The sequence below is a fragment of the Python bivittatus genome, unplaced genomic scaffold, assembly GCF_059951505.1.
Source record: "Python bivittatus isolate LINGU-HERP-01145 unplaced genomic scaffold, Pbiv_v1 ctg000480_np1212, whole genome shotgun sequence".
NCBI classification, from domain to species: Eukaryota; Metazoa; Chordata; class Lepidosauria; order Squamata; family Pythonidae; genus Python; species Python bivittatus.
In genome coordinates, this window is record NW_028277075.1 from 52,442,005 (window position 1) to 52,465,708 (window position 23,704).

General features: G+C 37.9%; 1 protein-coding gene across 5 annotated transcripts in view; it reads right to left on the reverse strand.

The window, feature by feature from the left end:
- Positions 1-10,714: 10,714 nt before the first annotated feature.
- The window catches only part of FAR1 (fatty acyl-CoA reductase 1), a 53,356-nt gene continuing 40,366 nt past the window's right edge, over positions 10,715-23,704 (reverse strand). For 3 of the 5 annotated variants that reach the window (XM_025173284.2, XM_088145893.1, XM_025173282.2), the window contains 4 exons: positions 23,120-23,291; positions 16,265-16,394; positions 13,932-14,059; positions 10,715-13,181 (listed from right to left, as the gene is read on the reverse strand). In XM_025173284.2, coding sequence (XP_025029052.1) covers positions 13,019-13,181; positions 13,932-14,059; positions 16,265-16,394; positions 23,120-23,291 — 593 coding nt within the window. In that variant the 3' untranslated portion in view covers positions 10,715-13,018. Of the gene's footprint in view, positions 13,182-13,931; positions 14,060-16,264; positions 16,395-22,682; positions 22,855-23,119; positions 23,292-23,704 lie in introns of all 5 variants that reach the window. The other 2 variants (XM_025173283.2, XM_025173281.2) reach the window with 1 other exon arrangement.

Genomic DNA, 23,704 nt, shown 5'->3' on the forward strand with positions numbered 1-23,704 from the left:
AGGTCATCTCCTGGACCGTCTATATTCAGGCAGCTATGCCGAAGAGATTTAGTACAAAGAGTAAGGGGTTAAGGGATAACAGTGTTTCTTCCTGAATACAGTGGAACTGATTGTTTGGAAGTATTTCTTTAAATTACTGACATTTTCTGTAGTCAGTTGATCGCTAGGCTAAGGTAACTAGTTCATGCTGCTCAAAAACCATGATTCTATAACCATCCATGAGGGACTCAGTAGTAAGATACAGTGAACAACGATATTACAGAGCTCTTTTCCACACCACAAGATGAAGGCCAGGGATTGGCTCAGGCCTGATTGCAGGGACCACTTGGAATGCTGACCTGTTCATCTGCCATCATTGCCCCTCTCCTGATCATAGCATTTGAGGCCATTTTTATCTTCATGATATGCTTTTTTTTTTTTTTTTTTGTCTGCGCTCAGTCATTGCTGACCCTGCAGTGACTGCTTGGACGAGTCCTTGCAGTTTTCAAGGCAACTGTTTTTCGGAAGTGGTTTGCCAGAGCCTCCTTCCTAGGGCAGAGCCCAGCTGGCGAGCGCAGGAGGCGGGGTTTCCGTTGCTTCGCGCCCTTTTTGGGCGCGCGTGGTTTTTCGCGCTTACCGGCAACTGCTCCCAACTCCTTTTTTGCAAGGCGCCGCCAGCATTTTTCCTCCCACCGGAGTGAGAGTACCCATTTATCTACTCACGTAAGTTTTCGAACTGTTGGGTTGACAGGAACTGGGGAGGAAACAGGAGCTCACCCTGTTTAATGCGAAGGCTGGACTCGAACCGCTGAAGCGTCGACCATTTCTGGCCGGCAACTTTCAGCGTCATTAAGCCGCTGCGCCACCGCGTCCCCCTCATGATATGCTTAGTGAAGTACATTTTGCAAGGGACCAGAAAACTATGCCTTGGATATATGGAAGCCAGAGGCACAGCACCTCCACTTCAGGATATAAACTTTGGCTTACTCCAATGCCATCACTAGTTCAAAATATTCAATATATGGGAAAGTCTCCCACCACGTTACAGATGACAATTTAGTGGCAAATTCTGGCAGATCACTCAAAGCTTTGGGGCTTCCAAGTCAGGCAACCTTGAAACTGTTCTCATCTGCTGTTGTATGTCCCATCAGCCAGAGGGAAAGTAGAGACCACTCCCCCCCCCCATTTCTCTATTGTTTCCAACTCTTCAAAACTCGGTTTTTATTTTGCTTTTATTTTAATAGTGGGAGAACGAGCTTACCCAGAACAATTCCTGAAATCCAGGTCCACCCAAGCTAGCCATTCTCATCTTGAATCAACATTTACTTTCCACAGTAGCAAACACAGAACACTCTGACCTGCCGCCAGCACACCTAAGTGGGGGCAAACTCCAAGAGTTCCTGCTCCAGGTATGCATGTGCGCACAGCACTAGATCTCCGCCAGATTTTGCTACAGGCCTGCCCTCCCTCACCCTGACAGCAAACCAGCACTGGCCACAAGCACTGCAGACGCCCAGGGCTGGATCCCTGCGAAGTCAAGCTTTCATTTTCTCCAGGCAGAGCAGGGGCATGTTTTAGGAGCAACCATACCCTGGGACTGTAATTCCCCTCAAATGTGCTCACCCCTGGGAAGCATGACCCAGTTTGACAATTCCTATAATAGTACAGTAAGCAACAAAACAGTACGCTGTGCTTGGGATCAACATTGCAGCCAGCCATGTCTTTTAAAAACATACTTGCCAAATGTGACTCCGCTGGTCTGGTTCAAACATCAAGAGAGGATCTTGGAACTTCCTGCCCCCTTAACAGGTATATGGCAAGTTATACAGTACTCTTCATAGGAGGTATGTTTGGCTGTGACCCTCCTTGCATTTAGCAAAGCCTTAAAATCCAAACTGATTAAGTATGCTGTTGACAGTAGGATGACTACTGTAATAAAGTAACAAAAACATACCATGTATATTTGTTGCTTTCTTGTACAGGTAGTCCTCACTTTATGACAGTAACTGGGACCAGAATTTCCATTGTTAAGTGATGTGGTCATAAAGTACAATGTCACGTGACTGCATCGCTTAGCGACAGCAATCACAGCAGTCCCCATTGCTGTCTTTAAGCAATTATCGCAGGTCATTAAGCAAGGGCCTCCTTGTGACTTCCTGCCAGCTTCCAACAAGCAGTCATTGGGGAAGCTGGCAAGAAGCGTAAGTCCCGGGAAGTTCATAAGCAGGATGGCGGGTGGGTAATTGGCTGTTGAGGTATGGTGTGAGCGCAACCGGGTTAGGGGTAGCTGCTGCTGTGGATGGGAGGGCGTACAAGCTGCCCTGCGCTCTGCCACCCCCAACTGACCTTACCTTTCTTCTTCCTCCCGCTGCTGAGGAGGCATGCTTTGCAAGGCAGCTGCTGGCTGCATGAGTCCTTCTTTCTGAGGTGATGCAAGAAGGCCGCACATGGCTTCATGAAGAATGCCTCATGAAGAGCTAGGCCAGGTGTGCCTGGTCAGCAGCGGGAGGAAGACGACAGTGAAGGTCAACTAGGGGCAGCCAAAAGGGCAGAGATGGGGAGAGATAGGTAGGTGGGGGGGAAGTTGAAGCACATCCTGCAGTCATAAATGTGGGTGGGCTGCCAAGTGCCCAAATTTTGATTACATAACTGCAGGGAGCCTGCAATGGTTGTAACTTTGAGGACTGGGCATAAGTATCATTCATTCAGTGCTGCTGTAACTTCAAATGATTGCTGAACAAATGGTGGTGAGGACTGCCTGTACACCATGCAGAGTAGGCATGACTGGGTTGTTTACAAGTACTGAAAATAAACATTCCATTCTGCTCCCCATCTTTCAGTCTCAGACAGCCTAGATAACAGCCAGTCATTATAGTAGATCACGTGCAACAGCTTTTGCAGTCCACATTACCCAAGTCTGGTCTCAATATTATTCTGAGAGTTCCAGAAAAAAAGAGCTTCCCTTAATAATTATTTTCAGAACACATACAATTTTCTAATTTGGGGTAGTGACACTGGGCCGAAACCAAAAGTCTCTAACTCCTGGCTTAGATATGAAGTGAGCTGAGTAACTTAGGACTAGTCACTCACTCCTAGTCCTAGGAAGAAGGCAATGGTCAACCACTTTTGAAAATATTGTCTATTTTTAAAATAGCCTTCCTATATATGGATTTAAAAGAACTTATTACAGGTAATTGTGCAGCACTAGATGGTGTCAGTTCCTTTTCTTGGAATCTGAGCATCAATCAGGCATCAACCTTAATAATCAGTATATATTAAAAGTCTTAGTGATGAAGTTGAAACTAGGGAAATGTGAAGGAGGTACAGTATGCCTACAAGCCGGCTTCTGTGATTGAAAAATGGATCTGACAAAGTATATTTAAAGTGTCTAAAGAGTCTTTTTGAATGAGAAGCCAATATATCCCTAATTTTAAGAAGCAAGCTTCAGTTAGCTAGAGTTTGAGAAAAGACTGATCTGTGGATTCAACCATATCTGATAAAGCACCCTTCTGTTTGTTACTGGAGATGCCAGTCACAAAAAAGTTGAACTTTCAATCTTAATGGCAAGCTTCCCTGACTCATAATTTTCTATATTCTGATTTCTCCAGCATCTTATTCAATAATTTTTAACAGGAGCACAGAAGAGGACTAGGATTTTTCAACCTGTAAAACTATTGTGACATTATTTTTACAGCCACTTCTAATTGCTGCTGCCTTGCCTGGTTAAAAATTACACACTGTAGATCCCAATGCTTTGTTTGGTAAAGATTAAAAGCAAAGTTATAATCGAATGTTATGTGAACATTGCAATAAACATGAAAAATTATAGTATATGATGTCAATTGTATCTGTTGCTCCCCTACCCCTGCAAATAAATAAATAAATAAATCTATTTCCTCCTTTAAGGTTAGTGTCATCCTTCTCTAATTCCCAGCCAGATCTCCCCACTGGATCTGAACTGTGTCAGCTTGTCTCGTCTGCTCTGGAATACACAAGTCATCATGAAAAGAGAAACACGTAACCAATGTACACAGAAGTAGGCTTATTAATCTAAGCGTAGCATACTCCTATTAAAAATGAATGGACAAGGTTTTAAGTGAAAGTCACAAAGAATAAAAATAACCACACAGGATTCTCTTTCCAAATAAAATATTAAACACTGAATTGCATGGAAGGATGTCACAAAGATCTGATATGGCTGGAAACCACAGTCTTATACTCCCAGGTAGTGTTTCTTGTAAGGTTGAACACTTGAACACCAAGTGGAACCCATTTAGCTTCTATCTGAAGATGGTAGGCTTCCATTAGTGGCATAGGAAGGAAATAATTTTCAGTGTATCCCACTCCTCCCCGTAGCCCCATATTCTCCCTAAAATCTGCATCAAGGGTTGGGGACCCTTAAGAGCAAATAGTGAGTTGCTGCGAATACCAGGGAAGGACAATTGTGGGAAATTGTCCCATGCTTGTTCAACTAGCAGAGAGACACAAGCTGAATTCCACTCATAGGGTTAGATCAAGATGTAGTAATGCTTGGAGTGAATTCACTGAAATCATTTTTTTCATTATGTCCCATTGAGTCAGTGATGACTCTTAATAATCAGAGATATAAACCTTCTCCAGGATGATCTGCCTCAAACTGGTCCTTCAGGTCTTCCAACCCATCACTACTCCATTTCCTTTGCTGACTGCTTATCATCTTTTCTTTCCTTCCACCTTTCCTACCATTATAAGCTTCTAAAGGGAACTAGGTTTTTGCATAATCTGTCAAAAATATAATTTGAGCTTGGTCATTTGTGTCTCAAGTGAGAACTCTGGATTGATTTGTTCAATGATCCATTTGTTTGTTTTCTAGCTATCCATAGGAGTCTTCTCCAACACTGAAGTTCAAAAGTGTTTACCACTGTCTTCTTTCATGCAATATGAGGTGATGCCTTTGTCATTGTCACTAAAACAATCATTTGTCTCCAGCATCTTCCTATATCACTGCTGCCCAATATAGGCCCTGCTTGCTTTAGCTGGGCAGTTGAGATAATCTTCACCCCTTGGGTGACTTTGAGTATGTACTCAACATGCACTTCTGGTATTATTCACTCATCCCTCCAAGGAACGCACCCACCACCAGCAGCATAAAGCAAGCACAGGAGGACTTGAAGGAGCAAATTAGATTAATCATAACTAAATTAAATTTCATTCATTTCAATGAGTTTAAAGATAACAAAAAGTCTGAATCCAATGCATTGCAATAATGCATTTCCTTTCTATTTCTATTTATCCACCTATAATTTTAAAGCATATGCTAGTGAATCTTTATTTTGATTAATCAAAGCCATGTTTTAAAATAAATTTCCCAATATTTATGATAGCTTTGTTGAAATGGAAGATGGACTCTTTCTGTTATACAGGTATTTTCCATCAATGTACAGGTTTTCCTGTAACTAAACCCATGTACTGGGGAGAAAAAAAAGAACTTTAACCAGAACAAAAGCATTTGAACATGCACAATTAAGAGCCACCAAGTACACAATGTATAAGATTCTACATTGTGATACACACACGTATATACACAAGATAAAATGCATGTGCGGACGTGTATGTGTGCATGTGTGTGTGTGTGTATATAAAAAAATCCCCTCTCACCCCTATGGGTGGTATGTGTTTTCCTCAATCTTGGGTCCTCTACCAGTGGCCTGGGAGTTTGAGGAGTGCAGTATCTTAGATCTTCCTAGCACAGCATTCTTCTGGACAGAGAGGTCTGATGTTGTTCCTGGGATCTGTTGGAGCCACTCTCCCAGCTTAGGAGTCACAGCCCCAAGTGCTTCTACCACCACTGGAACCACTTTGGCATTTACTTTCCACATCTGCTCTGCTTCTTCACACCCTGGTACTTCTCCAGTTTCTCATATGCCTTCTTCCTGATGTTCCTGTCACTTGGCACTGCTATATCTATCACCACCAATGTCTTCTGGTCTTTGTCTACTACCATGATGTCTGGTTGACCTAGCTGTCTGGATCTGGAAGTCCCACAGGATCTTAGCCCTGTAATTCTCCACAACCTTCTGTGGAATCTCCCATCTGGACTTGGGAGGGTCTAGCCCATACACTGTGCAGATGTTCCTGTACACAATGCCAGCTACTCCATTGTGCCATTCAGTATATGCTGTTCCTGCCTGCATCTTACACCCTGCCACTGTGTTGGACTGTCTCTGAGGCCTCTCTGCACAGTCTGCGCCTTGGGTGCTGTCTCATGGGGTAGACCCTTGCTTCTATGGATCTGGTGCTTAGTGCCTACTTGTGCTGCTATGCTCACTGCCTCAGTGCTGTCTTTTAGTCCAGCCCTTTTCAGCCACGGGTAGGATTTCCCAATGTCAGCCACCTCAGCTATCTGTCCATGATACATCCCATGCAGGAGCTTGTCTTGCTACGGTACTTCCTCCATCTGAACTTCCTCCCATGCCTGGTGCTGCCTCAGATATCCTCTCAGCAGCTCATCTTTGGGTGCCAACTTATTGATGTACTCCTGGATGCTCTGGGTTTCATCCAGAACAGTGGCTTTGACACTCACTGGACCCTACCTGCCCTCTTTCTGGCTGGTGTAAGTCTCTGGGTGTTGGACTTGGGTGGAAACCTCCGTACATTGTGAGGAGCTTCAGGTTCTTCACATTGGCATCCTCCATGTCCTTCTTTGGCCAGCTCACTATACCAGCAGGGTATCTGATGACTGGCAGGGCATACGTGTTGATGTTGTGGATCTTGTTCTTCCCACTGAGCTGGCTCTTCAGGACCTGTCTTAACCTTTGGTGGTGCGTGGATCTTGCTGTCTTCCTTTCCTCTTCATCATGGTTCCCATGTGACTGTGGGATACCAAGGTACTTGTAGCTGGTCTGTATGTCTGCTTTGTGGCCCGCTGGTAGTTCCACCCCATCAGTCTTAACTACTTTCCCTCTCTTTACTACCATCAGGCCACACTTCTCCAGTCTGAATGACATCCCAATGTCCTTACTGCAGATCCGTGTCAGGTGGATCAGCGAATCTATGTCTCATTCACTCTTAGCATACAGCTTGATGTCATCCATGTAGACGAGGTGGCTAATGGTAGTTTAATTCTTCAAGTTGTATCTGTACCCAAGTCCTTGTGATTATCTGGCTGAGGGAGTTCAAGCCTATGCAGAACAGCAGCGGGGACAGTGCATCACCTTGGTATATGCCACACTTGTGGCCACCTGCGTGAGCTGTCTTGAGTTGACTTCCAGTGTTGTCTTCCACAGTCCCACTGAATTCTTCAGAAAGGTCCTTAGGGTCCTGTTGACTTTGTATAGTGCCAGGCATTCACAGATCCATTGAGTCATAGGCTTTCTGGTAGTCAATCCAGGCTATGCTCAGATTGGTCTGTCTAGATCTTGAGTCTCAGGTGACTGCTCTCATCTATGAGCAACTGGTGTTTTGAGCTTCTGGTGTTGTCTCCAATGCCCTTCTGAGCTGTGCTCATGCACTGGCCCATATGGTCTTCTGGCTTGGCAGCTATGATGCCTGATTGGACTTTCCAAGTTGTGGAGAGGCAGGTTATTGGCTGGTTGTTGGGCAGTCCTATTCCCTTGTGGGGGTCTTTCATGATCAGCACTATCTTTCCTCAGGTTAGCCAGTCTGGGTAGCAGCTGGTTCATCTGTGCTGCTAGGCATTCATGCACCTTTGACAGTTTCTTTAGCCACTAGGTATGGTTCATGTCCCGGCCAGGTGCTGTCCAGCTCTTCATATTCTTGACCCACTGTTGGATATCTGCTACTATGACTGGTTCCTGTTCTGGGAGACTGTTGTGGTCTGCTTTCAGGTCCTGCAGCCACTTTGCACTGGTGTTTTGTATCTTCTCTTTCTCCCATATGTTCCTCCAGTACTGTTCAGTTTCTGCTATTGGTGGCTCTGCTATTACTGTGTTGTTGCACTGCATTGGGAGTACACCCTGGATGGTTCTTTGGAGAACAGGGCATTTATCTTTTTGGCCTCTGCTTCTCTAGTTTATCTCTTTGGCATGGCAGCCAGTGCTGTGAGCCTTTGTTTAGCAGTCTCTAGGGCCTCAGATGGGGTCAGGCCCTTGTATTTTTTCAGTAGTTGTGTCTTATCCTTAATCTCCACACCTTCCTGTAGTTCCACCAGCTAACTTCTGAGTTGCCTTGATCTTAACCTCCAACCTAGTTTTCCGGGGGAGGGGGTATGTACTGCTGTTCTTGATTGTGTAGCTAACATCTCAAGGATTACAGTGGCTGTAGCGTATACCAGTTCATTGGTTTGAGTTATGGTGGTAGTAGGGATTATCGTGAGGACTCTACTGGCATCTTCTAGCGTACTATCTGATGGTACTTCTCCACTGAGCCTTGGTAATCCGTCTTGAGGGTGCTAGTTTATTCATAATCTTATGCCTCATATCAGCTGCTGTGCTCTGTAATGTGTGTGTGTGTGGGGGGGGGCAGTGACGTTCCAGCTTCAGATGTTGGCTGTACATCCAGTTGTTCTTCCAGGTCTTCAGTCCAGGATGTAGTGTGTAGTTGGTCTATCTCAAATTGTGGGAGCAGCTTCCTCTTTACTAGTTGAAGCACTGGGTAACTAGCTGTTTCTTAGTTAGTGTGGATGTAGGTCTTCTGTCCATCCATAGTTCCCTCATATGTTTCATATGTCCTCTCTCATTAAGTCTACTGTTGTAGTAGCATTCCATCAATTCCAGGTTCTTGTCTCATCCAACTATGGTTTGTTCCAGTAACCCACTTATCGTCAGATTGTCCTAGTCCTCCAACATCTGGTGCGAACCTTGTTAATCTGGGCAACATCCAAGCTGGTATGACACTCTTAGATTGTGTCACTCTCATATGTCAGGTAGGCAATGAAGCATTAGAGGGACTTTGCCCAAGGACCCCTACTGGTAAGGTAGGTACCAGCTGGGATTTGAACCCCAGTCTCTTGCATGAAAGGGTGGTGCTCTAACCACTACACTATCCAGCTGTTTTTACACACACGTACACACACACACACACACACACACAGAGCTAAGATCCTGTGGGACTTCCAGATCCAGACAGACAGGCAGATACTGGCCAATCAACCAGACATTGTGGTAATAGACAGACCAGAAGGCAGCAGTGGTGATGGATACAGTGGTGCCAAGTAGCAGCAACATCAGGAAGAAGGAATATGAGAGGCTGGAGAAGTACCAGGGCCTGAGGGAAGAGCTGGAGAGGATGTGGAAAGTGGTCAAGTGGTGGTAGGAGCAGTCGGGGCTGTGACTCCTAAGCTGGGAGAGTGCCTCCAGAGATCCCAGGAACATCAGAGCTCTCTGTCCATTAAATCAGATTATGCTTTCCTATACTGGCCACGTAGTTTAAAAGGTAGATTTAGGGAAGTGACCCAATAAGCAAATCAATTTCAAATCCGATCAAATATTTGCATGATTAGAAAGTATCTGGATTTGAGCTTTATTATATGGAAGAAGTTATCTCTGAAAGGATAGGTCCAAGTCTCTTGAGCTTTAATTACTCTGAGAAGCTGAAAGACAGCACTGACCTTGTGTACTCCCAATATCCTATGCAAAAACTAACCACATGGGAAGCAGATTTCCAAAGTCAACCCTAGTGACTACAGAAGTATGGATGATAGCTGAAAGACCTTTCCATTTAAGGATAAGCTACAACCAATCTGGATCAGCTGTTCTTGGAAGAAATGGTTTTACCTCCACTTTATCTACAATATAAAAGGCTGTTCATTAGGGCTGTGTATGAGATGACACACTTATTTTGGTTTAAGCTTGGAATGTTTCAAAGCTTGAAACCTTCAGTGGGAGATTCCAAGTTGGGTACATCCCAATGGAATAAAAAAAAAAAATCACTACATTCTTCCATGTTGTGATGGGATAAAATGGAAAATGTTCCAGCCATGAGGAAATACTGAAATCTGTAACAATATTTTGTTTCCTTGGGTTATACTCCATGCCCCAAGAATAGGTGGGTAGATTATGCTGTTATCATCCAACCTGCAGAAAAATTGGGACAAAAAAAAATCTTAAAGAAAACATATTTCACCTGTTAAGCAAGCTCAAATTCAAGTTTAGAAATTGCTGTTTTGAATTCAGAGTATTCTGCAAAGCTCTAAGAAGGATAAAAGAATGTTATATCAACATTTTGATGAATTTTATAACTGCTGTAGTTCTTCACATAGGCAGATATGAGAATTGGGAGAATCATCGTATTTTAATTGCAGCAAAATGTTTATCAAGAAACAAATCTTAGCTGTACTTTAAGGTAGAGCAGAAGATATACTGTGACACAAACCATTCAGAATTTGTCTTAACTAATGCACAATTGTTTGTTTTTTTAAAATATGTGTTAAGTGGTAATAATCATAGCTAAAAATGAGCTGAGAAGTTCGTAAGTAAGCCTTCCATTTATGCAAATGAATTTCTGAAGAAGTATTATACCACTGAAACAAAGTTTTGGTGAAATTTCAGGCACTCTCTTACATCACTCCCTGGATCCAATGACCAATCCCTCTATTTTGTCCTCCCCTTCCAATGTAGAAAAATTGGTAATGATGTGCTACTTATTATCTTTTTCTCATCTTCAGAAGTTTACTGGTACACCACAGACAGTCTAAAGCAAAACATTAGTACATTTAGTTCTAACTATTTCACATGATACTTTCAATTAAAATTTCACATTTAGCTTAAACTACCTTATAAATTCAACAAATGCAATATTCAGGAATTGGTTTATTTTTGGCTTACAGACAAAGGCACCCAAATATTTTTTATTTAAAAAAATGATTTAAAATGCTGTTTCTAAAATCTATTTCTACAGTAGGGACTCACACTGCAGAGAAATAGCTCTAATTCTAAATTCTAGCATATTCAAGGGATCTGCTTCATAATGCCTTTTTCTCACAGATTTCAGATTTGACAATTTCTTTGGAATTTTGAAACTTTTCAGGCTAATATCCAAAATTACAGATTTTTATTTTAGGTTTGAAACAATTGATACTGATACTGCTATATTAGCATGAACAGCATGACAATATCTAGATATAAAAAAAACATGGATCACCTAGATGTGTGGAATGCTAAAAGATTTGTGACATAAAAAAATTATGTTATGGAGAATTGTGTCATTTCTCATCTGTTATTTGTTTTAAGGAAACTTATAATTTATTCCATAAAACAAGATAGAAGAAAAGAATGACTACCTAAGTAACATTCAATGGCCTCACCAAAATTTATTACACATGCGTACACATGCGCGCACGCACGCACACACACACACTCTCTTGCATGTTAAATTCCAGACACTATTCCAATGTGCTAAATTGATATATAAATGATCAGATCCAATGAGGAAGAACTTAGGGAGCAACTGTGACAGACCGATATAGTAAGGATGTTGCAAATAAATGGTAAAATGTTACATCACAAAGTTCACAATTTATTGTATTCCACCATTGCAACAGCAGTCTCACACACTCTTTAAGGGTGTGGTCCTTGACCATGCAATATTTTGTATCCCTGTAAATATTATATGCACATTTATCTTTTGTTTAAAAAATCATATTATTAACTATGAGAAAAATATTTAAATTTTAACAAGGAAGCTTTCTTTTTAAAAGTAGAAGCACAATTATATGGAAGATTTTAACAGTGGCATAATAAGCTTTGAATATGGAATAGTAAGTGCAGGACACATACTCTTGTGCATAAATGTATGATTCATTCACAATTTACTTAAGCATAGTAATAAAAATAGATATAGTAGAAGTTTATCAGTTTATCCCATACTACACCTAGAAATGTGGATTATAGCAAATAAAACATCTAAGTGAGCACAGAATTGTATGCCATTGAGATTTAAAAAGCATATTTTAAATATAGTATAATTCAAATCTATATTTTATTGGGGACAGTTGCAAATGCATGTTCTCTGCTAAATCAATTTAAACATATAGAAAAAGGTATTTGCCCAAGGAAGAATTATTCAACAGTTCCCATTTTCTACATTTTTGTTTCAACTATTTTTACTGAAACTACTGAACTTCTTTAGCATAAATATACTGACTCCATAGCTTTAAAAGAAAGCATTTGATAATTTACTTTTAAATTATATGGGTAATACAGGGAACAAAGGTATTTCCTATTCAGATTTCAAATTCCTGATCTGCAATGACAGTTTCTCTTGCCTGTATCTTAAGCGACAAATTCACTTTTTTCATCATTTTCTTTTTGCACCCTGTTTTTTAGTCATAATTCAGAAAGCTTGGGGATAAAATACGGTGTACTAATAGCAGTTTTCTTCTTAAAAGAATTCTGCCTTTTTAGTTGGATAGTGGGCTTAAGAAATAGCTGAGGGAAACAGTGTTCAAATAAATATTCTAATGCTTGTGGTCTAGTTCTCAGTGGTGGACAGTTAACCCATTTCCTATGGATTAATCTGGATCTGTAGGTGCACTTGTAACAGCAGACCCCCAGAAAAGATTTTCAACTTCTTTTAATAATTTTTGTACAGTTAAGAGTCCCTGGAAAAGAGCTAAGAAGGAAAGGTTAACAGAATGCCCAGTTTAAATAATTTACAAGGACATATCTCTCATAAGATTAACCAGAATAGTCCACTGTGATTAAAAGTCTGAAATAAATTGCCACCTAAGAGAATAATTTGTTTACCTTATCTAAATGCGCTTATTTGCAATAAAAATTAAGTTTACTATGTTAAGGCAGATTTTAATTGAATGCATTCCAGAATTGCAGTTACACTGGTCAATGGCCTAACATTTTCCTCATACAGAGATATTAAATCTGCTTGGATATTTTACCTACATATTTGCCAAATGACAGATTGATCCAGATCAGCCATATAATCTTCACAGAAATACACAATTAAGCATCACATGAACTGTATTTCACAATCCAGATCTAATATTTCATGTTTTTACAAAAGACAAGATGAGTAGGTATATTATACGGCTTTGTGCCATTAGACCACCAAATGCATAGATGTCCTAATGCTAGAATTGTCATCTCTAGTATCTCATAGTGCTGGATGCTCTGAAGTAAGAGAGGAACTTGTAACATAGGCTAACAACAAAATACCAGATGTTTCTTGCCATTTGGGATCTTGCAATGAAAATTCGCCAGATGAGGATTACAAGTACTGTATTGAAGCCATACCGTATGTTCCTTAGCCTAGAGATGAATCAAATCAAGAAAAAGAAAAAAAAAAACAGGTGTGGAAAACATAACAAAATGGCAAATAAGCATATAACAGCTTTAAGATGAAACAGAACATACTCTTTGTGTCATTTCTATTTCATCAGAAAGGAAATTTTTTACAGTACTGTATGGAAAATGGATTTTGTTATTGATATTGCAACAGTCTAGTTCTATAAAATCTACACATCAGTAAACTACATTGTTCTGCAGTAGAGATTTCCTTTCATATCACAGAATTCTCCCCTCATACATAGACTTTTATGCAATTCCTATGCTCTATACTTGCAAGAATATAACCTTTTCCCATAGAGGGCACATACGAAGAATTACAAGATAACCTGCATTTGAAAGAATTATAAAAAATGTATTATAACTTTCCAGCTTCCCCCCCAACTTAAGAGGTCAGCAAGGCTCCCATTTGCATTTTTCACGCAAAAGAGACAGGCAACAAATGTGGGAGTCTTGGGCACCTATATTATTTTTCCACATCATCTGTTTAGCATTTTTTGAAATGATTACAATAGAAACATCAATTGAGGATCTGAATATTTGCAGCAAATAAGTGTAAGTAAGTTGATTAGTATTAACTAATAAAAGAGTTACAATGGCCTACCTTCATGCATTTCCTGACACTCACATAAAAATTACATCACCATTTTAACTTTAGTATGGTCAACATAAATACATATTAATTTATGGAATAAAGAAGTCAAACCCACATACTTATTTAAGTGTTTCCGAGCTGCTGGGAGACCAGACATTTCTTCATTCAGTACATACTTCTTTGTTCCCATGCAGTAATTTTCCATATATTCTGCCCAATGTAACTGCCGAACATCAAAATTAAATGCCTGGTAAATTAAACAAACAAGGTACATATTACAAAACATTGCTTTAAACTCAAATCAAGACTACAATGGATGAAACATTGTTTCTTAGTAAAAAAAACCCAAAACAAAAAAAACATCACCCACCTACTTCAAGGACTAATTTAACCTGCACAAATGATCCATAATACTGACTTCAGAAATAAAATGAGACTCTTGGATCCCTTCTAATAATCACAGACACAATTACATAAAAAGCATGCTGACAACAACTGTCTTGTAGGTAGGCACGTTTTAGTGGAAACTAACCTGTCAAGATTCTCCCCTACTTTGCAAATTTCAATAAAGAGAAAACACTAAAGCCATCAAGATTTCAAAATCGCCTTATTTTAATATTAAAGATATTTTTTTAAATTACCAGTTTTGAGCCCGCTGTTACTATTTGTAGTGGAATACCAACAAAGTAACAGAACACTGACTGCTAAAGAACCTTATGAAACCTTTTTGCCATATTTTATTCAGCATTAGAAACTGACTCTAACTTAGATAAAACTTAGATAAAAAGACAGCAGCATTTATCTTAGACTACTCTTGAAGTTATTCATAACAACAACTGTTTGCAAACCAACCCAGGATCCTCTAGTTTATTAATACATAAAATTAAATGAATGAGTTTATGTATGGGTTATGTGCAAAAGGAAAGGGAGAAGGATCACTACTAAATAATGTGCTACACACATGACCCTAAAGCTCAGAAGCAAAGTGTTGTCAGCAGAGAGACAAAGTTATATTACTAGAGCACAACAGTTACATACACATATATGGACCATATATACCCCAAATGCAAAAAAAGGTTGTACAGTATGTTACTATGAAAACATAGTAATTGCCATTCTACCTATTACAGAGGTCCTTGTTATACACAAGAGACCAAGTGGTTTGTTCCAATATCCTATTGTTTCCTATGGTTGGAAAATTTGAAACTTTTCAAGCTTCATTCCAATGGAACACAGCCAATCCAAAATGTTTTGACAGAATGCTTTGAGTTGGGCTGCTTTGTTCCAAGCTCAAAACAAAATAGTTCTCTAATAAATATTTGATACCAAGATCAATCTCTAATTACATTTTCATTGGCATCATGCATGGACAACAGACAGCCCCTGGAAATATAAACATAATTTACCTAAAACAAATGTAAAAATGCATCAAAATTTGGAACACGGGTCTACAGAACTTTAGTTTTACTAGATATGTTTCTTGTTCTGGAATAAAGACTGACAGGGTGCAAAAACCATGTATTTATCTTGATCATATAGAACTTTTGATTACTAAATATTTTGGAAGAATAGCTCCCTCATAAACAAATTGGACACTCTTCCTGTTTTCAAACTAAACCAGCTACAAACTTGGGACTCATTTTGAGAATGTTATGGAGGATATCCAAACAACCTGCCTTTGCCCAGAAGAAAAAAAAAAGGACAGATCAAATGGTATTTTCCACCCAGACCTTTCAAACAATAAAAATAAAAAGTGTCTGTGTGAATACTGGTTGTATCATGCATTTGAAAGTTTAACAATTAATTCCTATAAATGTTTATTCAGAGTTCAATGGAATTATTTACCTATGTCACTGGGACTACAGCAATAGTAATTATGTAGAGTTCTTGCATCTAGGCTGAATAACTCCAAAGTCATTTCTTGCTTTTCTTAGTGAATACACAGATAGTTACAAAAAATGTATCAGCATGTACTTTAATTTGGGCATATGCAATTATTGCAATCCGCCCCAAAACAAAACAAAAAAGGTTTTTATACAATCCAATTATCATTCTTAAGTGGGTTTGAATCAAGCCACCTTAATGTTAACGTTTTAATAGGTATGAGTTTTTATTTTTAAATCAAACCCTTTTTTTAAATCTATGCAGAGTATACTACTCTATGTAGTAAAACTTTATTTAACTACAACAAAATTTAGCTGTGATTCCAATGCAGCATATGCACAGATCTATCTGTATTTAGTTGCACTAACTATGAAAATAAGTGCATTGAACACATCTGGCATTTTACTGTTTCAGAAAAACTAAAGTAGAACATAGCTAGGCACTATGGAAGGGGATCATGTTACAGCTTTATCTTTTCATTAGTTTCTTATGTTTTCATTTTGTTCCTTCTTTGAAATGTCTTATGTATTATATTGTTAGCAAGCAAAGCAACACAAACATAACTTGCCTTTTTGTCTTCAGGACTCAGCTGGCTCATAAGCATATTGACATTGTCTGTGTTCCAGTCCCAAGAATTACTTGTAAAATACTCCAGTAACAGCATAGCTTTGTGAAGACGTGTTATTGTTTTCATCATCCTATAGCCCAGGGAAAGGTGTTATTAAAGAACATCACATTCACAACTTAAAATGTGACTCAACTCTTAGAAGGAAGGTTCCTTCACAGGATCCTTCAGTTTGCTCATTATACCAAAAATTGAAATAAAATTTTCAGAAGTAGAGTATTTCTGCATAGCATGTTAAATAAAATTTTGTGAAAGGGCTGAGGCCCTATTCTTAGGAAGTATTATGAACACCAGAATCTGTATATGAATTAGGGCTGTGCAGATCTGAAGGAAACACTTAGCATCTGTTGCAGCTCCTTTAAATCAGTGGCTTTTCCTTGGATCACACTGCACTCTAAATCACATTAGCTTTTTGAATCTGAAGCTCTGTACAACCCTAATATATATATTTATACTTTTTAAATGAAGAGAAGTGAAGGAGGAGGGAAAAAGTATCATTCCTAGTAGTTTATTCCATGGGTGGATGGGACAGAAGGAGCAGGGAGATGAGAAACATTTATCTGCAACATTCTGGTTTGGTTAAAGCAGTCTTTGTGCAAGAAAATATTTCAAAAGCAAATGCATTTTTGGTGTATGCTTCAAAAGCCAATTCCTCTATAAGCCAGTCACACACTAGAATTCACAAACAATTCAGATGAAATTTATATGGGGATACTCCTTTCCCCATTAATTTATAAATTAAAAAGAACATGGAACAAATGCTTCATTATAAAACCATCTTCTTTTGAATACTGGTTATAAATATTGCTTTGCATCATGTTGGTTCAGATGTTTACTACTTAATATGCAGAAATATTCTATTCATGTTTATTGCCAAAGTCAGGCAACAGTATTTCATTTGCATACAGTGCATTCTATTAGTAGAATCAACTTGAAAAATAGCTTTAAAATACTAGTATCTCTGAGTTTGAATTCAATGAACTCTGAATGAATTCTGCATATATTTTTTTGTTGCCGCTACAGCCAGCAATGCAAACCGTAGAACCATATTTGACAGCTATTCTGATCCTTACTCATTTCAAGACTGAACCTTATAATAGAAGGCACTGGTCACCAGGAAGATAGAAAGGTGAAGGAGGAAGAGAAAAGTCAGCATCAAAAAAGGTTGCTTTTAGAAAGACATGTTTCTTTTATTCAATTATGGTCACTTGTTTATATTGAGGATAGCCAAATACAATTCTATTGAAAATAATAATAATAATAAAATTTGAAGTGCATTTATTAAAAGGAAGACATACATCTCAAATATGAATAACAAGCCTCTGGACAGATAATTCAGAATAGTGAAACTCTATACCATAGTTTTCTAATTTTAAGATTCTTTTCCAAATGGATCTTAAGAGCTTCTGAGAAATTGCACATCTCATCCATGTTATGAAGAACTGAGAGCTCTTCTTCTCAAACATTTATAAGTACAATATCTAGCTCAACAAAACTTATTATAAACAGGAGTCCTTAATGATATAAAATTCATTAGACAAATATAACTGAGTTTATGGAAAGGGCACTAAGAGGCATTTTGGATTGTTTCTCAAAATAAAAGCTGCCCTGGGGTCTCAGGCTGAGCTCCTCAGATATACATGGTAGTTCTTTCCTGGAGAACATTTCACTTTTCAACTCCAATCAAGACCTCTCTCTCAACACTGTCACAATTTATTTTTACGGTTTGTTTTCATTTTATTGTCTAACTCACTGGGTTGTTACGATTTTAGTTTGTGATATTCTGTATAGTTCTATTGTTTATTTATTAAAACACTTTTATTTTCTAAATATTATCACTCCAGGTGGAAGACCTTAAGGACCAGGTTAGGGACAGATTGTCATGGAGAAAATCTATGTATGTGATTGCTAAAAGTCGACATCAGTTTGATGGCACGTAATCAATCCACACAAATTATGTAAACAAATAAGCACATTGTTCTTTTTCCATCTTATTTGTATACTGCCTCAGGTGATACCCTATTTAGTTATATCTTTTATACAAAAGCTAGTGAAATTTTAGCTATATGAATAAAACATGTGCATTTAAGTTTTATGGCAATAAACGTTCACATTAACAATTTTAAATCATAATTGCCAGGCAATAACTTAAGAGACTTAAGCCAAAAAGGCATTTCTGATCATCTTTTACTCATGTAAAGCCCTTAAATTTCTCTTCTCTAAAAATATTCTGAAAGGAAAATGATTTCCTACCTTTAGAACATTTTGTAGGTATCTTTGTGCATGCTTAAGTATTACAATTTTCATGAACTGAAAACACTCACAAACAGCCTTTCTTCAGGGAATGCTCCTCATAGAGCTTATCTGCTTATGAACCACTGTACATTTGCATGAATACTCCCCATGTTACTGATTACTTGTGGAATTATTAGTATCTGAGTAATAATCTAATCTTATATATTACTTTTGTAAGATTAATGAATTACATAATACAATTAGTCACCACAGAAAACATCCAGACCTATCAAACCTAATCACAATCCTGCAAAAACTGAAAGTCACCATATAATAGAATATATTCAACATTTTACATCCCCAAAATGGAAAACCTTTATTCAAGAACCAAATATCTTATTCAGAAAAAATTCCCGCATGATTGAACTTCCACATACTGAATTCTGCTAGTCTCACAAAGTACTCTAGAATCCTCTGATGTTCCTTCACAAAGATTAAAGTTTGCAAACCAAAGAAGCAAGGTTTTCACAATGACTTGCCATATAGTATTTAACATTCATAATATGTAATACCTTAGTTCCACCCCATTAAGACTACTGCAATTTGTTTCGAGTGGGGCCATATTTTGAAATCTCAATTGATACAGGTTGCTGCATCACCCAGGCTATAGATTGGGACTAATAGCATGTTATTACTGGAGCCCTTCAAAGTATTGGTTATGACTTATAAACCATGTATGATTTGGGATCAGGTTATTTGAAACAAAATACTTGGGAATTTTGACCTGCAGTGTTGTTGGGAGAATAACAGAAAATGTTCTTTGTGGTTGCTCCCAACCTTTGAAACTCCCTGCCAAAGGTGAGGCATGAGCCCTCTGTTATCCTTAATACATTAAAGCAGTGTTTTTTTCCTAGGAATTTTTTTCATATTTTTACTGCTGTATTCTATTTTTGTTTTCATTTTTTAATTGTGTTACATTGTTCCCCATATTATTATTAACTGCTGAATACTATGTTTGGCTAAAAGGTAGGACATAAATTATATAAAGAAAATAACATTTTCTAATGCTATTTGCTATCTGGAGGCCTTTTACTGAAGGGTAGCTTATAAATAAATGTTTTGTTTATGATCAGCACTGAACAAGATGAATTAAGTGGATTATATTTCTTATTTATAATCCCCTTCTTTCCACTATTAGATAGCATGACAATATAGTTATTTGATACTTCAAACAAACTGCATCACAAGTTTAATGCAACTGTGGATCTGGCCTTTGATTTTTCTATGCCCTACACTTCTATGCCCAGATGAAAAAAAAAAGCTTTCATATTGAAACATGCAAAACCAGTGTCTCATTTATATAATATACAACTTTGTCAACAATAATAATCTCAAATAGTTAAACTAGCCAAAAGCCTGAAAGGATTGCTAGGATAAACCACTGCTAGGCTAAACAATAATCTAGTCCCACTTTTCATCATAGAAAGTTACACTGGATTTCTTTGCCTGGCAAAGAAATGAAAATGTACCATGTGAAATGCCCCAATGCTTGACAAAATTATATAATATGCTGTGTGTGTGTGTGAACAATTAAACAAATGCTTGAACTAAATTTAATCAGAAGCCACAAACACAGCTTCCCCAAACAGGACCGGGGCATTACTAAGTTATTGAGGTCATACAGATGTTTTGCTTTAACAGGGGTAAGCAGGCAAGGACCTGTAGCAGATGTTGCTGAGCTAAAATTCCAAACATCCTCATATTGACCTGGCCATCTGGGATGCTGAGAATTATAACTGGTTGGCAGCTGCTCAGAGTTTGATATAAGATGGGTGGCTATGTAAATGTTTTTCATTAATTAATTAAGCAAACTGGGGGTACCACAGATTGCTTTTACCACATTTATAGGCAACTAAAAATATATTCATAATGTTCACCTGGCCTTTTATTGTACTCTAATAAATGTTATGATAAACTAATTCAGCATCTTTCATAAATAACAGAAGCAGAAATTGATTCCTACTTGGATGTCTAATTTACACATTAGGACACAATCTCAAAGGGAGTGTTTGATATTGAACAGCATGAATTACAGCTGGAGGTTGTAAACTTACTTGGGTGTACATATTCTACCTCACCTGTAAAATCATTAGACTGTTTTATTAAACAATTTCAGCAGGAAATAGATTACTTCAAACAGCTTTCTCACTTCTCCCAAAATAAATGTATGCATGTCTAAAGTAAGCTTGATGCAGAGGACTAGCATTTGGCCACCAAAGATGCTATATGATCATAATCTTCTGGAGAGATGATGATCTGGTTTTCTGATTTTACAGTCCCCAGTTCCAAAATGTGCCAAGTTTTCAAATAATAAAAATGTTTATCTCACCGAAAATCATTATATTTCAGCTCACTAAAAACTAATTCTAGATTAGAAGACATACTGAAAGATAGATCCTATCTAATTTTTACAATGAACCACTTCTACTTTGTTTGATAGAATTTCAGTGTAAACAAGGCCAGAGACATAGCATTTTATAAGTGCGTATGTTCATCATTAAACAGGAATCTAATTTTCTTGTAGCAGGTAGTCTGCAGGGTTTGTGGGATAAATTATTAGTTCAAGCTGGTATGTTTTAACAGATATAGCTACCAGTTAGTATGCAAGCATGTTTCGGAAATGCAAGCACATATATATATATATATATATTCATTTTAAACCCAAACCCACCTCCCCCATGATTAGAGTCAAGGATTTAAAATGACCTCAGTTTAACATGGATACGTCCATGTATTTTTCGTGTTAATAGTATGTAAGTAGTTTGTCAGTCTTCTTTTGGGGTATATGTTTATAGCACCTGCCATTATCTGGTGGTCTCCTATTGAAGAAGTAATCAAACCTAACCCCTGCTTAGCTTCCAAACCAAAACAAAGTCATCCAAGTGATGTCACCTGCTAAAACATGTTTTACGGACTTCAAATATAGTATATTAAGTTAAAACCTGAGTTACATCTGAATGCTGTATTACACAATGGCTGTGGGTGGGGGAGAATAGCTTCTGGGAATGGAAAAAAAAGTTCTCCACTCTAGAACTTTCTTTTAGGAAAGTAAAGAAGACTCCTATTCTTAATATCATGGCTAAAATGACAACAAAGATACTACCAGGTGCTCAGTATCCTTTATGGGGAAGTTGTTCTGAAGAGTACAATTATTAAAATTGCAGTTTATGGACTTGGGAAGATATTACAGACCCATTCAATTCTATTTCTTGCCTTTACTTAGTGTCTACACTATGGTCAAAATGAAAGGAATTACCTAAAATAATTATGACAAAAATGTAAGCTGTGTGCATACTAAAATGATTTCCTAACACTTAGAACAGTATGTTAATGCTGTAAGAGAAATGATGAGAGTTCCCAAAGTCAGACATCATTTTCTCATACACACACACACACATGAACAGACACACACACAATCTTTGACTTTGTATGTGTGTGTTTATGTGTATTTATATTTACAAATAAAGATATATAGCTTCCTTCTCCTCTCCAAATACTAATCTACTGAAATAATACAACTTGACATATCTTCTGTTCCTTCAGATTTTTGGGGATGGAGGCTGTGCAGTTTGAACAGCAATTCTGCAAAAGAAAGCTTGAAAATGTTGCCATTTTAAAATGTTAAGATAGAGAAAAAATATGCAATTTTGAGCAGTAAAAGTATACATTTTGCCCACTTAAAAAAATTCCTAAGCCAAAAGAATTATAAGCCAAATGATGGTGATATAAAATATGTTCTAAATTACCTACATCATCCATTAAAAAAAAATTCATGTGCACCATAGTTTTAGCATCTCTTCTATCCCCTTCCCCTCCCCATTCATTTTAGCTTATAATTTTCAATAACAGTGCTAGAGTAGGATGATTTGAAGAGCTTAGTAACTGCCGGACTGATCACTCTAATAAAGCAAACTATCAGCCACTAAGGCCCAAAAACATCCAGCTCTTTTACTGTTATTGTTGGTTCTTCTATTAGTAAATCTAAGATAAAAAGCTCATGCCATTGATCTAAACTGCCACCAAGCTTCCATCACTTTTAGCAAAAAATTAGCCCTTTCTTTCTTACCACGGTTTCTGACCTGTCAACCTGAGAACAACATCGTATAAGAACGCAGGAAGTATGTGACCGACTGTAGTCCAATAATGATGAATAAAGGGGTTGGACTGGATTTTAAGATTGGGACGCCTGATTGCTTGTTCTAAAGGATTCCTCTTGAATATCAAATTTAGGTAACATTCTGTAGGAAAAATAAGGGTCAAAATGTTCTGAATAGCTCTTGTTCAAAGAATTAATCCAATCATCTCTAGACATCTTAATGGGTTAACTACTCCATACTACACCATTTTCACTGTTGCCAGAAAACAGCAGACTTGGATTTGAACACTTCTATGGATTTAACATTCCATTCAACCATAATTACAAAAAAGAAAAAAAAGTGTTAATTGTGTAAGCATGGGTTGTAAAAAGCTAGAGGAACACAAAGCAGAGCTAGTCACCATTACCTTGGGTTTCTTCCTGTAATCCTGAGGTAGATATCATACAGGAATGCTGGGGCCTTATGGCTTACAGCAATCCAGTAGTGATATAAAAGGTGATTGGAGGTTAGATTTACATTGGGCCGTCTGAAGGCCTGTTCGAGAGGATTCCTCTTGAAAGTGGATATTACATGGTATTCTAAGAAAGAAAAGTTGTGTAACAGCTTTGATAATAACCATGTAAATGTACTGGACTTCCATGGACATCACAACAGATAGTACTATTCCCACTGAATTAAACTACATATTTCCTACACATACTTCATTAACTAACAAAGTTAAAGCATTTTATTCAATTAAACTATTCGTCAAATTACAATTCTTTCTCATTGGACTTGTTTATATACCTAAGCATCACTTTTTAACTTTCCCCCTTTTTCTTAATTATTAAATCTGTGGGAATAAATGAGAACAGAGTTTCATAGGCTTAACTTCCTGTAATTTACATAATCATATAAGACCCAGGCATGTTGCATTAAAGCAATATTTCAAAATTAAGATATACTGTATAACACATTCAAGTTAAAATGAACAAACTCACTACATAAAATA